Raw genomic sequence first — 17,292 nt, 5'->3', positions numbered from 1 at the left:
ATAGACTCTTAGAAAACAATTTTGTACCCTAATGATTTTGTTTAGTATGCAGATATTAGATACAAGTTCTGACTCTGATAGAATGACATGTGACTTCATTAGATTCTAAAGCTAGTGCACTTTGACTATGAGATTTATGTTTTACACGATAATCAGGCTCTGTATTATGTACTCATCACTTATGGATTCTACTCATCCAAATCTTTATGCCTCTAAAGCTTCTGAAACTGCTAAGCTCTGAAGTCTTACGCTCAAATAACTCTAATGAATTGTGTCACCAGACTCTGAAGACCAGGTTGTGATGAACTAGACCAAGACTCTGAAGACCAAGTTCTGATGAACTGGATCAAGACTCTAAAGACCAAGTTTCTGAAGATTCTCTCAACCAGACTCTTATTCTTCTTTCATGCATGCTTCATCACCTCTCTATCAGAAGCCTATGAATATTGAAGATAAAATCCAAAAGGTTTTACGTGAGAAAATAATACACAATACAAAATCAAATATTCCTCCACTAAAATGATTTTATGGGCTAAGGATTGTACTATTGTACCATTTTGTCTTCCATTTTCAAAGAAATTTATGCAAGGATACAACTGAATTTTAGTTTTCTAATTCTACCCTCCAACGAATCTCTTCATTGCCTATATAAAGAAGACTTGGAAGAATGGGACTGAGCTATACTCTGAGAGGTTATCATATACGTGAATAGTTCATTTTGTGAAATATTTGAGAGAAAAGAAAAGTACACACAAGGAACTTTTGTTCATACTCTTTATAGAATATATTTTGTGTGATATACTTGTAACTCATTTGTGTATTTTGATTTCTTAGAAGCATTTTGTAAACACACTTTATATCCCAATCTTTGTGATTGTATTTCCTTAAGTGACTAAGTTTAGTAAGAATTACTTAAGAAGATACTGACAGTTGGTCTTTGTGTTGCAATCAAGTTTGATTATAGTGTATTAAGTCCTTGCGATAAGGAGAAATCACCTTGGCGGGTGGACTGGAGGTAGCTTTGCAAAAGTTTTATTTCTTGAAACCCAATTCAAACCCCCATTTTTTGTGTTTCCATTACCTTCACCTTGAGTCTTACTAATGATGCTAGAGATATCTTCATGTTGATTACCATAATCTGAGAATTTGAGAGGTCAAACCACCAGTGGTCCTTGAAACCGAAGTCTTCACTTGAAATTCATCTTACTAGAGTGCTGAATTTAAATAAATGTCATGATCTTCAAGAGCATAGCTTGATTTGGGAGGATAGATTGATTAAGTATCTTGTGCATGTTTGATCTCTTGAGCTATCTTCAACAAATACTTGGCCTAACTGGATATTGTATGATATTAAGTGTTGTAATCATTAACACTAAGTAACTACTCAATTAACTTTCAGCTTCACCGCCTTGGATCACTTTGATTATACCTGTAAAACACATAGATCCATATTCTCTCCCTTTTTGATTATGTCAACGCATGTCTTAGGGAGGTGGTAAAAGAAAAAATATATAGATAAATTTAGGAGTGGTTAAACTCCATCTCACATGAGTAGAAAGTATAATTCAATCCCTTTGAGAATTTACATATCTCCCTTTGAAATAATCAAAAAGGCGGGAAAAGATGCTAGAAAGTATTTGCAAATATGAAAGCACATATACGTTGGGTTGCATGGAGCTTGTTGGTGAGGCAAAAATCCTTAAATTAGTATTCCTTTGCATCCTTGTTATTTCTTTTTGATTTTGGAGGATATTGTTTAGAAGAGGATCAAAGGGAGAAGTGGGAGAGATATGATAACCAAAATTATTCATATTTGCATTTTCTACTTACTGTTGTTGGGCACATGCTCTTATTTGTACTTTTGGAGGTAGCTGAATTAGTACCCCATTTTCAACCTTTATCCCCATAAAATTTAGTGTTATTTTTCATATTCTTGAATGTCTAATCTCTGATTACTCTTCCTCTAAATCAAAACCAGTTTACTCCAAGATTTTCGTGACTAGTCCACTATATGGTAGAACCGTGTATTTCTTTTTGCTCCCCACCATATGATGGATCATTGCACTAGCCAAATTATTTCCAATTCTATTATCCAAGAACCAAAGTGGAGATATGTTGGATTTGTTTATGTGTATAGAGTTGCTTTTTCTTGGTAAAAAAACATGTTTCACCACATAGTGAATTAGATGAAGATTCTGGCATATTAGGCCAATGGTGAAGGAAGAAGGAATGCTAGATTTTGGATTTTCCAGGAAAGAGATATAAGCCTCTATGGTTTTAAATTTTTTACCTTCTTCACTATCATCATAGTCAGAATTGGTGTATGGAAGGTTGCAAATGAGTATGAATTCTTCAAGAGTCGGTCAAATATGGTGTTTCATCACTTCAGAGATAAGAACCACATATACGTAGTTAAGGTTACCATAAAAAAGTCTCACCAAAGTAGGAAATATCTCTTTAGGTACTTTACATATGAAGTTCTTCAAAACCTCCTTCATAAAATCTTGAACAAAACCATAATTTTTAAAAAAATTGTCATTCAAATAGTGAGAATCAAGAAGCACTCTTTTCATAGTAACTGTTAAAGTTGGTTTCTTGCTCTTGGGATGATAAAATTTTAGAATAATAGGAGGCGAAGGCTTTAGAGATGTGTGATCTCTTTGGTGGCATTAATGATGATGAGGAGATGAAAATGATTTTTTTTCTCTAAAACACTTAATTATGAACACAAGAGAGAAAGGTAGAACAATATGAAGAAAAGTAAAAGGAATACCTTTATATAGCCTTTGTCTAATCGATTAGAACACCTTCCTAATTGATTAGATAGTTGAATATGTGTGGTTGGCCATGTAAATTGCATGCCTCTCATACATTAAGGAGGATAAGCCATGTGGTTTTGTTGCTTTTCTATTAAGCTTTAATTTTAATATTTTCATATATGAGATTCCTCTTTCAATTGCATATCTTTTAGGATCGAGTTTTAGTTTCGTGTTTTATCATGTATAATTCAAAGTGTTTGTGTTTGACATGAACATTATGCTTTAGATAAATTAGTCAATTTTTGTTGAACAAGAACCATAGTTGAGAATGATTTAAGTCATGTCAAAGGTAGAATTGCAAAACTATGTTGAAAACTTGAATTTTTGATATTTTAGATGTGTGAGTCATGTAAGACCCCAATTTTGACCCCTAAGATCCCTCATGCCATTTCATCATATTTGCATTGGCATTGTGATCACATCTTGGTATTCTCCTCACCTATCATTCATTGGGTTTGCATTGGAAGAGCTCACCAAGAATTTGTGATTGTATCATACTTTATTTTCTTTTTTCTACTAACCAAGATACCAAAAATATGTCTAGTGTAGCTTTGTTTCTTTTGTAGGTAGTGTGTATGTCCACATATGCCTCATCAAGATCACAACTAGGGTTTTAGACCCTTAATGCATGTAATCAAGAAAGAAAAGGTTCAAATTGGTTCTAAGCATCATATATGGATCCCCATGTTTTTAATTTGACATTTCGATCAAGAATTCATCAAGAGTTTGAAGCTTGTTTGTCAAGGAAGCCCTAATTCATTTGGGTATCTTGTGTGCATTCCTGAGCAAGTTTCTTCAACAATTGGTAAAATATATTATGGGATACTCCATTGAAATTCATATTAATCCTAAATGATCCTCCATGAGCACCAAAGATCTAGAGAACTTCAAGTTTGCAAGTTGGTTCAATGCGGTTGACCAGAAAAGTCAACTGGTCAAATCTTGGGTTCCCTAGACTCTATCTCCTACAATTTTTATCATATAAAAATGCTTACAAGAGAAACTTTACTCTTTATAACATTAAAAACAACTTTCATGTTGTCATCAAGAGCAAATGTTTCTTGGAAAGTCATTTTTTATGGTGAAACATTATAGGTCATTTTGTCTGTGCCCTAGATAGGAGGTCACCTTCCAAGAACCATAAATTTCTCAATTTATATAATATGAAGATGATCCAAGTTTCATAATTAAAATCAAGATGTATTATTCAACTTTGCTTCTTTTATAAAGGTCAAATTCCACTTGCAAGGTCATGTGCCATAAGGAAACATTATAGGTCATTTTGGGTCATCATCATTGAACAAGCAACTTTCCCTAACTTCTAAAATACTTAACTCCATTATGAAAGCTCCAAATGGTGTAAAATTTGTGACCAAATTGAATATAATTTATAGATCTACAACTTTTAAGAAGGATCCAAAGTCATTTGAATCTCATAGCAAAAGTTATTCAAGGTGGAAAAAGGGGTTATTTAACTTTTAAAGAAAATTTACAAGTATGTTTGATTCCTCCAAATTCAACACCGAAATTCATCATGATCCAAGCTTCAAATGGAAAAATTTCAAACATCAAAGGTGCCCCCCTTCATGATATCCTTCTAAAAAGTCCAATATATTTACATTTGGATCAATATTGAAGGACTTGCGCATGACTTATTTGCATGACCCAATTTGGCAACTTTTGAACTCAATTTTAAAACAACTTTTCATGGCTTCATGAAGTGATCTCGACATCAATTGTGCATGAATTTGCACCTGTTGTAATCATCATTTGGGCCTAAATGCATGCCCATGCACCCATGCACATCACTTGCTATTTTTGGATTCAAACTGGAACGGTGTGGAAATCACTTTGGAAGGCCTATTTAATGATCTCATTGGCCTCAGATTGGAGGGGGACCCTTGCCCAAGCTTTGATCAACAATCCCTATCCTCCATTGATATAATACCTTAAAGGTTTCATTTGAAATTGAGCTTCTAATTTACTTTCTAATTTTAAATTAGAACTCCAAGGATTCAAAGTCATTTATGTTCTAATCATCTCTTGCAAGCAAGAGGAAGCATGGCCAATTGAATTTGCATCAAGATATAGCTCAGAATTCAGCACCCGAAGGTGAAATTTCTCAAACCTCAAGTATCCTATTCTCTCTTATTTCTCCATAATTTTGCTTGATTTATGGTTGGATGAAGTCCTACCAATGTAAGTAACAAGATTGAGTTGCTTTGGGGTTGAATCGAAACAACTTAGTTTGCATACCTCATTTTTCAACTCCACGTATCTCTTCATATAGTGAGAGTTGGAGAAATTGGATGTCAGATTCAAGGTCCTCTTGATTTTCTCATCAAAACCATATATGATCCATCGATTTTGGTGATGTTTTGGTCCTAACAGTCTGACGAGGATGACTGGATCTAGGGCTCTGGTGGTGCGCTGGATCAATCCAAGCCATCTGATATGGTTGCCACGTTTTAATCTTGGCATTTAGTTCTGATTACCATCCATGCTACGCGTTGACCTTGGAACACCATAGACATGATGCGCGTGGCCATCAGATCTGCCACCTTAATTAATGAGGGAGATCTGATGGCCCTTATTTTTTGGACTTAATTAATTTCTCTTTAATTTTCTTAAAAGACCTTTTTCTTATTAAATTCATATTAATTTCAATTTTAATCCAAAAAATATGAGACTTTCACCAAAAATCTTTAAGTAATTCCCTCTTCCACATTTTGAATTAAAATCATTTGTTGGATTGAAATTGATATTTTTTTTGTGAATTTAATGATTTTTGACTTGTTTTTAATTTATTTTAAATACTTCTGACTTTTGAAAAATGCTAAAAAAACTGTCTAAGGTCCTTTGACCTTGTTTGACCTATGATAAATCTCTTGGCCATTTATTTGGTGATTTGAATGGATTTGAGGTATGTTATTTTTAAAAATGCATTTTTTATTCATTTAAACTTTGAAATTAAATTTTTTAATTGCATAAAATTATGTTGAGCTATTTGATTGACTTTGTGTTGACTCATCTTCTGTTTGGCTTCGATCTTGGTAGAATCAGACTTCAATTTTATCAGTACCATTGGATTTAGGGGGTTGATGAAGTTTGAACTTCATCCCTCAAAATGAATGGATGGTATTGATTAAATGAAATTCATCCCTTGATCAATTTGGGATTCCTTTTCCCTTCATCTTCATTGCTTCTTCCCTAAACCCTTATTGACCAATGACTTCTCACAAGATTAAATGCTAGTTGATTCATCAATGACTTTATGTCAAATGAATCAACATGAGCCTGATTGAGATAGGTTCATCCATTATTATTTTTTGTATGTGGTATGCTTTAGGAGTTTGGTTCTTTGTCCCATGTCTCTAGCATGCATTAACACCAATATTATTATTGCCCGACCTCAGAGAGTTGTGACTTCTACATAAGCCTAATTACGATTGCTTAACATAGAGCTAAATTTGTCCCAAAGGTATATATTTTTTGTAAGTGAGATTGTAAGTCTCTCATTCCTCATGGTATTATATGAAGATTTAACCTTTTTCCATTTGGAAGAGCTAGTGGCATAATCCAATTTGGAGCCCTTCTCATGGATGATATCTTGGTTCATATCTTCATGCTTGTGAGTAGATGGTTGAGTGTTCTCCAAAGAATGACTTAAACAATTACTCCTTTCACTAACAATTCACTAACATTTCTTTATATTGACTTTATTTTTAATGTCATTTACTTTAATGAAATCTAAATTTTAGCACTTCATCATTCTTTGTCATTTACATTCATGAAATTTGTTTATGTTTCAGTCCTTTTAACTTTGCTCATTTGAGCCATATTTTGTGCTTGTATTACATTGTGTGCTTGTGATTTTGTTATGCTTGTGGTTGTAACGGTAAATTCATGACCATTAAGCTATGGATAAACTTAACGTCAATAAAACCAGAGTCACCACCGTGCTTTTATTGTTTCCAAGGGAAAAGGGAAAAGTACGAACAAAACTCAAAGATAAGAAGTTTTTGAATCAAAACTAATAAAATTCCAGAGATTACAGGTAAGGGGGTTGGTTAATCAGAGGGAAGGTGTTAGCATCCAAAGTGTCCTAGGTACTCCTAGGGAGCCCTTTTTTTGTGCATATGTGTTTTTGTACAAAATGATGTTTGCAATAAATAGAGTGTGGGGATGAGAAAAGAATTCATTAATTATATTATTGTGTTTGACAAGACCTTCGAACTTGTGCCTACGTACCAACATAAAATGAGGGATCAAAACCTCGTAGTTCGTGGTATCAATTTCAAAGTGAATGAGTTTCTTTTAACAAAAATTTAAGTTTAAAAGAGGCACAAAAGGCCTTAAAAAGTTTGAATGAGTGTTAGTTCTTTTTGGATTTTGAAATTTTAAGTCAATATGATTAGATTCATTTACAAGTTTGATTTAAAGAAAGAGTTTAAAAATGCAATGGCATAAGGCCAAAGTTTCTAATTTGCAATAAAGTCTAAGTTTAGAAATCACAAGCAAATAAGATTTTAAAAGGAGGGAGAGATTTGAAATTAAAGAAGTAGGAGGAGATGAAGAGACTAATCCTAAGTAAAAATTAAAAGTTAAGAGTTGGAAAGATCTGACCAATGGGATGCAACCCAATAGACAAGAATGTCATATAGAAAACCAAATTACCCTTGGACTTTAGAATCAAGCAATATCAATACACAAATAGCAAGATGAAGAGCAAGACATCAAATAAAGATAACCACATCCAAGCTTTAGCAACTTCATGATCTTTTTCATGATTTTTCCATGTATTAGATGAATCAGAGATAGGCATTAGACACAGGTTCAAAGTAACACCTTCAATAAGACCATTTAGTAGGTGAACTCAAATGGGATCTCAATACTTGCATCAAATGAAAATTCACTTCACAAGCACTTGGTTTCATGAAAGTTGGCATTGGCCACGTCCTTTTGCGTAGGGAGTGTTGCCTAATTCTAAGTCCAATGTCTTAGATCAAAACCAACAGTCCACACAAATCTTTTTTAGGGTTTTTATTGTTATTATGTACATTAAGGTCAAAAGACCATAAACACAAACAAAATACACAAACAAGTATATACAAGATATGAATCAAGTGAGCAAAGTGAAAAATGACATTGAAATAAACAAGTTAAATGGTATGGATAATGGTAAATGATAAAGACTTGAAATTAAAGTGCATAAAAATAAATGGCTTGAAATTAAATGTTAGTTCAATGTTAGTTGATTAGAAGTTAGTATTGCATTTGATTTTCAATTGTTTAAGTCATTCTTTGGAGAACACTCAATCCTCTATTCATAAGCATGGATCCTTGAACATAGACATCTTTCAAAGGAAGGAAAAAAGGCCAAGTTTCCACACAATACCTTGAAAGGGGGAGACTTACAATCTCACTTACTAGAATGCTATGCTTTTTTGTGTCAAAATTTAGCGCTATGTTAAGCAATCGTAATTGGACTTATTTAGAAGTCACAACTATTTGAGGTCGGACAATAGAAATTTTAGTGTTAATGCATGTTAGAGATATGGTATTATGAACTATACTCCTAAAACATACCACACTTAAAAGAAAATGGCAAAAGGGTGAACCTAATCTCATCCATATTTATGTTGATTTTGCAATCAACTAGCCTTAGGATATAGAGATGTCATAGGTCAAAGAAATGGATGGGGATAGAATAGGATTGAGATGAAGAGGGAGGGGGAAATGAAATCAACACAAATTGATCAAAGGAGGACTTTTATCAAATTAAAATGATTCATTCCTTTGGGGAGATGAAATTTACATTTCATCAATCCCCTAAATCCAATGATTTTAACTCAACAAAATCAAATCAACCTTGACTAAGGCCCAATCAACAATAGTTAAACTCAACAAGTCAACACAAATAGCTCAACACAATTTATTTGCAATTAAACAATTAAAAATACATTAAATTAAATTATGGTTGGTCAAAATCCTAAAACCTCATCAAAACACCAAATAAATGGCCATGCGATTTATCATAGGTCAAACAAGGTCAAAGGACCTTGGAGAAATTTTTTCATTATTTTTGGAAACTTAAAAGTATTTTTAAACAATTAAAAATATGCACAAAAACAATTAAATCATAAAAAATATTAATAATAATCCAAAAAAATAATTTTAATTCATAAAATGAAAGAAGAATTTATTTGAATTTTTTTGGTGAAAGTTCCAGATTTTTTGGATCAATATTAAAATTAATATGAATTAATGAAAATAAAGCAATTAACCTAAAAATCAGAAAATGCAAAAAAACGTGGACCACTTGATCTCCCTCATTAATTGAGGTGGCAAATCAAGTGGATCTCAGCGCACGTTCTGTGATGCTCCCTAGTCAATGTGCCACACGCATGGTAATCAATTTGGACGCTCAAGATTAAAACAAAATAAGAGGATCATGTGGTCTGGAGACACGCCAACGCATCGTCGGAGCCAGAGCTCCGATCTTCTTCTCCGGTGGACCTCACCGGACTGGTCCACCCTTAACCATCACCAAAATGAAAAAGGAGGACATGAATTTAAAGTAAAAATGCTAGGAGCTCGAATTTGGCCTCAATTTTATTTAACTCCAAGTATATAGAAAGATACAGGGAGTTGAATTTTGAGGATCATGATCCGAGTTGCTTCGATTTGACCTCAAAGCAACTCAATCGTGTTGCCTACACTGGTAGGACTTCAGACAACCAAATATTATTAAGAATAATGTAGAATTGAGTGAGAATCAAGAGATGAAAAATTTAGAAATTCACCTTCACTGCAGGTTCAGATGGACACGCTCTTGCTTTCAATTGTACTTGGCCTTGCTCTGGATGCTTGATATAGTGGAAATGGATCAAAAAAGAAGCAGGACTCTTGGAGATTTGAATCTCAAAACAGTGGAGATTCAAACTCAATTTCCAATGGAAATCCTCAAGGTTATCCTCTGAATGGAGGTGTTTAGGGTTGGGGATTCAAAGCTGGCGCGCAAGGGTCCTCAATTCTGAGTGAATGAGCTTCTATTTATAGCCAAGGTATTGTTATTTGCACACTTGTTTCAAACTTTCAAAAATAGAAATTTCATTTTGCATGGATGCATGAGCGTGTGATATGCCCATGTAATGATTCATTCAGGTCCAAAATCATGTGTAAGTATTGTTCAAGTCATATTAACAAGCCATGCATTTGTGTATGGAAGATGGAAGTTCAATTATGCCAAATGGTGACCCAACTTTAAGCCATGCGCAAGTCACTCATACTTTGTCTAAATGGGATGAATTTGGACTTTTTGGAAAGTTTAGATCAATAAGAACAACTTTCATGTTGAACACTTTTTCATTTGAAGCTTGGGTCATGATGAATTTTGAGGTGGAAGTTTGGAAAATCAAACATATCAAAAAAATTCTTAGTACCAAGCCATATGTTCACTTCTTCCACCTTGAATAACTTTTTCTATGGACTTCAAATGAGAAAAATTCCTTCGTCAAAGTTGTAGATCTATCAAAGTCCTTCACATTTGTCATAAATTTGGAGTTATGCATTTTAGGAGTTGAGGAAAATCACTTGTTCAATGGTATTGGCCCAAAATGACCTATAATATCTCCTCATATCACATGCATTTAAAAGTTGAATTTGCACTTACTCCAAACATAAAAGTTGAGTTAGACATCTTTTATTCGATCATGCAACTTGAATGGCTTTTATATCATAAAAATTGAGCAAGTTATGGTCTTGGGAAGTTGACCTCCAAATTAGGGTTTAGACAAAATGACCTATAATATTTCACCATAAAAAATGACTTTCCAAGCAAAACTAGATCTAGACCCCAACATGAAAGTTGTTTGGAATGTCATTTAGATTAACTTTTATCTTGGAATAATTTTCATATGATAAACATTGTAGGAGATAGGGTCTAGGGAACCCCAATTTTGGTCAGTTGACTTTCTCTGGTCAACCACCATGGACCAACTTGCTAGCTTGACATCCTCTTGACTTTTGGGACTCATGGAGGATCATATATGTATAAGATGATGAAATGTGAAGTATCCCTTGAAATATTTGATCAATTGTTGAAGAAACTTGTTGAAGAAGTCACATAAGATACCCAGATGAATTAGGGTTTGCAAGGCAAACCAACTCCAAACTCTTGATGCTTTCTTGATCAAAATGACATGTGAAGATCTTGGGGATCCATATATGATACATATAGAAAATGTAAACCAATTCTTGATTGAGCTCCTTGTAATGGGGGTCTTAAACCCTATATATGAGCTTGATAAGTCAAAGGTGAGCATGTGCACTACCTACAAAAGAGTTAAACTATACAATGACATATTTTTGGTATTTTGGTTAGTAAATAAAGAAAAACAAAGTATGATACAATCAAATTGTGCTTGTTGATCTCTCCCAATGCAAACCCAATGAATGAGGGGTAAGGAGGATGTCAAGTTGCGATCCCAATGCTAATGCATATGATGATAAGAGCCTGAGGGATCCTAGGGTAAAAATTGGGGTCTTACACCTGCCCCTATTTAAGGACGTTCTATCTGAGGAGGTGAAGGTTAAAATCTTCGTATCGACTCAGTAAAATGGACTTAAATAAAAACATATAGAAACAAATTTTTGTCCCTAAGAGACCTCATAATGCATATGATATGAATGCTAAAATAATCTATATGGGGAAAATGCTGTCACTAAGGAAAAGAATCAAGAGAGACTAAAATTCCGCAGGAGTACAATGCATTCCATAAGGAAAACTCACTGGGGAGAAAGAGACTCTGGGGGAAAAGGTTGTACGTTGGCCAAGCTATGACTTTTAAAACTGCTGGGGGACTTGAGGAATTCCATGAAATAAATCAATGGAAGGAATCAGGCGGGGAATAAAAAGGACATATGTAGGGGAAACAGGTAAATTAGGACAAAGCTGAAATGCCTGAACCAAACATGGAAATGCGATCTAACTAAGGAAATACACACTCAAACTCAACTGGGGAAGAAATGATTTTCAAAACAGAAGTAACATAAGTATATTATCCACTATCGGTTACTGGGCAAGGGGATAACAAATTCTAACAGGGAGGACATCTGTTACCGGTTAGGGTAAACATATCAAGGATGACTCGCTAAGGGGAACCAGGAGGTGTATTTATTACTGGTTACTGGGTAAGAATAAGCTGCTGGGGAAAAGCCAAAATAGGATTTACAACTACCGGTTACTAGGAAGAAGACCAAAAGGAGACAATATCCATGACTAGTTAAAGTGAACATATCAAGGATAGACTCAAAGGAAAGAAAATCCGTCATCGGTCAGGATGAACATATCAAGGATAGACTTTCCTGGGGACACTAGGAAGGATATTCATTATCAGTTAGGATGAGCATATCAAGGATAAACTGCTTGGAAAAGTAGGGATTACATCTATCGGATACTGGATAGAATACCAAAAAGAGAATATCCGTCATCGGTTAGGATGAACATACCAAGGATAGACTCAGAGGGGAGAAATAGGGATTATATCTATCAGTTACTGGATAGAAAACGATAAAGAGAATATCCGTCACCGGTTAAGATGAACATATCAAGGATAGGCTCTGCAAAAAGGGAAAAAACAGGATTTACAACTACCGGCTACTAGGCAGAAGACCGCAAAGAGAAGGTAACCCATCACCGGTTAGGATGAACATATTAAGAATTAACTCTGTGGGGAAAGAAAATAGGGATTATAACTACCTTTTTACTGGGCAGAATACCAAAGAGAGAATATCCGTCACCAGTTATAGTGAACATATCAAGGATAGACTCAAAGGAAAGAAAATCTGTTATCGGTTAGGATGGACATATTAAGGATATACTTCCTGGGGAAACATGGAAATGAATCCGCTGGGGAAACAAGGTTGCTCTTGTCGGGTATTGGGAAAAAGTGACATGCTCGCAAACTGAGAATAATATTACCAGTTACTGGGTAATAGACTCTCAGGGGACCAAAGGCATGAAGGTAGAGAAAAACAAGAAAGGGGGTTTGAATTGTTTTTGAAATAAAAACTTTTTAAGAAATCAGACACACACAGAATAAAAAGGGAAATGACACAGAATTTTATACTGGTTCGCTTGAAATTCAAAGCTACTCCAGTCCACCCGGCCAAGGTAATTTCGCCTTCAAAGAGGACTTAATCCACTAATCTTGAAAGATTACACAACCAATCGTCTAAGAGAATAATCCCTTAGCCCTCTCAAGTATTCAAACTACACAGAGTCACTTGAGGGAGTATTTTATACAAAAGTATGAATTGTAATGTAATGTGCTTCTAACAAACAAGCAAGAATTACAGAATTATAAGAACAATAGGTTTTCACGTAAGAGCAACAACTCGTGAAAGATAAGAAAGAATGATTGAGAGTTTTTGTATTCTTGTGTGTCTCAGGTGTATTCTCTCGTGAAGTATTCCGTCCTTTATATAGTCATTGAGAAGGACCGTTGGAGTGATGACAAGATGTTGGTCATTGAAGAGTGTTTAATGTCATTACTCTCATTGTTTCTTTCTAAAACAATTTTGTGCGCCTCATTATTTCCTTCTAGAAATAATTTCTTTCCAAAACCAGATTTATTTTTGGTTACGTGTTCTGAGCTAGTGAATTTATATCAGAGTATTGATGAATCAGAGTTTAACTTCAGAGGTTGATTACATCTGACTGCATCAGAGTTTCTCTATGCTCTAGACTTCTTCAGATTCAGAATCTGGATTTAGTATTCTTTACTAGAGTTTATGACTTCTTTATGTGGCGCTGGTTACTGCGTTGATCAGAGTCAGAACCTTCTGGACGCGTTTTCTCTAAGTAGCATCTGATAGTTGAATTCTGTATCTGATGTGTTGATCTATTTGATTGTTTGATCAGAGTCCTGCATAATTAAGAAAAATCATAGAGATACATTGTAGAACCAACTTTGTTCTTACAATCTCCCCCTTTTTGACGATGACAAAACAATACAGAGAAGAGGTGGAACAGTACATAAATATTTCAGATCAAATAGAAAGGGGAACTCCCCCTGAGTTAGATCCTTGGATTAATCAGAAGTTCTTACCGGATCTTCCTTGGTTTAGTGCTTTAGCTACTTTCCTGCATATCTTAAGTCATTAATTTAGTAATAATTTTTAATAATGTTTGTAGTGCTTTGAGAAGATTTAGTTATGTTTCCATCAGAGCTGTTTTAGTTCTCCCCCTTTTTGTCAGAATCAAAAAGACATAGCAAAAATATGATATTAATAAAGAGAGCAGTTACAGATAAGCAGCACATAGGGCAGATAGCAGAAAGCAAAAAGAAAACATCAAAACAGAGAAAGCAACAAGCAAATAGCCTAGGTGTCTAAGGGTTTGGAGGCGGAGGGATCCGTTGGAGCAGCTGGGACAACATGTTCTGAATGTTGATGTTGACATAATCCTGTTGATCCAGCCTGGCCCAAACTACCTGTTGTTCTTTCTGCAGTTCCTCTAGAGTCTTCACGACTAGAGGGACGAAATCAGAGTTGGAGTGCTCCCTCTGAGTGAGTGCATCAGCGTTGGCTTTGGCAGCTGCTTCTTCAGCAATACGAGCTGCTTCTTCAGAGTCGGCTTTAGCTTTTGCCTCAGCCTCAGCAGCATTCGCAGCAACATCATCAGTGACAACCTTGGCTTCAGCTTCTCTGATTCGCTGTAGTTCTTCTTGGTGTGATTTCTCTTCGGCTTCCTTCCTTGCCCGTTCCTCAGCTTCTCTGGCTAAACGCTCTTGAAGTCTAATACCAGCGTCTCTGATAAAGTCGTTGCGGACTTGTTCAAAGAGGCTTTTCAGTTTGAAGGCTTCAGAGGTCATCCAACTTATTACTCTATTCTAGTGGATCCTTATAGCAGAGGAATCATCACTGATGCCAGAATTAATGGTCAGAGACTTGACCTTCTCGACTGAAGACTCTGCAAAAACCTGTATTACTTCTTCAAGGGTAGGAAGGGAAGTTTCTGGTTCAGTGGTAGAGGCTAGGGAGGGTGGAGAGGGTGAGTTTGGGGCATTGAGATTGAGTGTGGGAGTGATGGAGGCAAGGAAAGTGATGGGTGGTGGAATGTCAGAGGGTGACTGTGTTGTTTGTTCAGGTTTTGGGTGTGGTTCAGATGATGGGTGGGTTGGTTGTGGTTCAGAGTGTATTGGTTGTTGTGCAGGTGGTGGTGTTTGTTCAGATGTGGTGGGATTTGGATGTTCAGGAGGTGGGGAAGTGACTTCTGGTTCAGGTTCAAAGTGTGATGGCTGTTGAGAGGCTAGAGCACGGGCTTGTAGCTGAGCCAGAGTGGGGGATTGGGGGTCAGATGGTTCGGTGTTGGAGGAAAGTTCGTAGTATGGTGGGGATTGTGCAGATGGTGATGATGATGGTGAAGTGGTTTCATTCAGCATTTATGCTTCTGAAATGGGTAGTGTGGTGGTAGCAAGGTTAAATTTTAGTAAGGGTGGGTGAGACGTTCTGGTGGTTGAGAGAGGAGTGTCAGAAGTGGTGTATATAGGGGTGGTTTGGGGAAGAGAAGAAGCAAAAGGTTTTATTTTAATAGAGCGAGAGAGAGGTACAGACTTACTTGGAGAGCCAGCCAGAGGGACTAGAGGCCTTGACCTAGAGGATTATCCCAGCCTTGCTTTCTTCGCCTTCTCGGACTTCTCAGAGGGCTCTCGCATCCTCTTCATGAAGTTAGGTGGGTGCTCAGGAAGCCAGTCCACTGTGAAGTCAGAGATGTCCATCCCTTGATTGGCAAGGTCTTGTAGATAGTAGGCCACTACCTCTGGAGGGTCAATCTTGGAGAACAGGTAGAGCCCGTTGGGAATCTCCCTCTGATCCCTGAGTGCTTCCAGGAGGTATCAAGTGTTGGTTTAGCTCTGACTTGATCAATGATTCATATGCTCTTCAAATTCCAAGCATTCAACGATCTTCTAGTGTCAATGGTGACATCTTCCATGAGTTGGAGCTGAATCAGGTGATCCACTAAGCCATTATCAATTAATACATATGATATGAGTATCCCCATAGGGATGTAGTTCCTTGTATTCATGTTGTTTCTGGTGTCTTTGACTGAGTCTTTGAGGTACTTGAAGAGAAGTGAAAGTAGACACAGTTTCAGACCCTTGTGAATGCAGTACAAGATACACTTCTGATATGTGTTGATGTAGTCAAAAGAGTTTGAAGCAGGGCGATGATGAATATTGCCTAAGATGATCTTCAACCAGACCCGAAGGTTCTGATGTAGCTCCTTGTTCTTGGAATGCTTGCCTTCAGTACTCTGTTGGAAGATGGTAGGGTTGATTTCCTGGGACAAGTATTTTGCCCTAGGGTTTATGTTGTAGATGCGTCTGCCTCCTGTCTTCTCCATGTTCAGAAGGGAGGAAATGTATTTCTCAGTGATGACTATCTTGACTCCCAAAACATAGGAGACAATGTAGTGATCATCTGAGTCTGTGAAACGCCAGAACTCCTTCACCAGATTTATGTACACAGGACCATATAGGCGTTGAAAGTTGGTTTCCCACCCTTGCATTCTTAATTCTTCAGTAAGGTCTACACCATTTCTCTTCATGTTTTCGAAATCAACTAACGATTCACCGAGAACTTCAAGCTTCTCAAAGGGAGTTGCTAGAGGGATGTGGGGCTCACGATCGAGGATATGGGGTTCCCTGTAGATTGGGGTTGAGACGACGCTGGTGGTTGCTGTAGTTTGTTGACTTGAAATAGGTGTTTGCTCCGTTGAGTTCATTTGTTGGGAGAAGTTGTAAACGGATTGTTGCTGAGAATCCATGAAGAATAGTTGAAGATGATGTTGAAGGATTGAAGAGCTTGATGAAAACTTCAGAAATATTTGAAGGAGATGAAGAACTGAGATAAGGAGGGTTTTGTGAGGTCGTGAGTGTAAAGTGTGCTAGTGGAGTATGTGAAATGAATTTATACACAATAGGATGCATGCAAAACGACAACAAGATGAGAGTTTAACTGTTAAGAAATTTAATGCAACACATTAACCAAGTAAGCACGCTTGGAGGAGAATGATTACAACCCATGATGGAGGTCTAATCCCCAAATCAGCACACTGTTTGAGGAGATATCAAGAGTCTGTCTCTTGATTTCTGCTAGACAACTGTCTAGAAGTTCCAAGGTCAGACGCAAGATGTACCACATGTTACTTTATCCGATCTTCAGGAATACCAAAGGGTTGGATCCTGAGGATTTCTGACTCAGATGACTTCTAACTGGTAGTAGCATCAGAGTTAGATACAGATTCCAGGTCTTTACTTTAGAGTCTTATTTTGCTATTTCAGAGGCACATTTTATTCTGGACAATTTTGAATGTTTAAAATTTTCAAGATAAAAAGGAATCTATCTTCAGCCAGGGGTTTGGTAAAAATGTCAGCCCATTGATGATCTGTATCAATAAATTTTA

General features: G+C 36.2%; 1 protein-coding gene across 1 annotated transcript; it reads right to left on the bottom strand.

Moving 5' to 3' along the window:
• Window positions 1–14,215: 14,215 nt before the first annotated feature.
• Window positions 14,216–15,268, bottom strand: LOC127103707 (eukaryotic translation initiation factor 4 gamma-like). Its single transcript, XM_051040941.1, has 2 exons — window positions 14,807–15,268; window positions 14,216–14,716 (listed from the first exon to the last, which is right to left on the bottom strand). Exons 1-2 carry the CDS (start codon window positions 15,266–15,268, stop codon window positions 14,216–14,218), a joined length of 963 nt encoding a protein of 320 aa, XP_050896898.1.
• Between the last annotated feature and the right edge of the window lie 2,024 nt (window positions 15,269–17,292).

The sequence above is a fragment of the Lathyrus oleraceus genome, chromosome 7 (assembly GCF_024323335.1).
Source record: "Lathyrus oleraceus cultivar Zhongwan6 chromosome 7, CAAS_Psat_ZW6_1.0, whole genome shotgun sequence".
NCBI classification, from domain to species: Eukaryota; Viridiplantae; Streptophyta; class Magnoliopsida; order Fabales; family Fabaceae; genus Lathyrus; species Lathyrus oleraceus.
The sequence above is the reverse complement of the archived record's forward strand: the minus strand, read 5'-3'. Positions and strand labels throughout refer to the sequence as shown.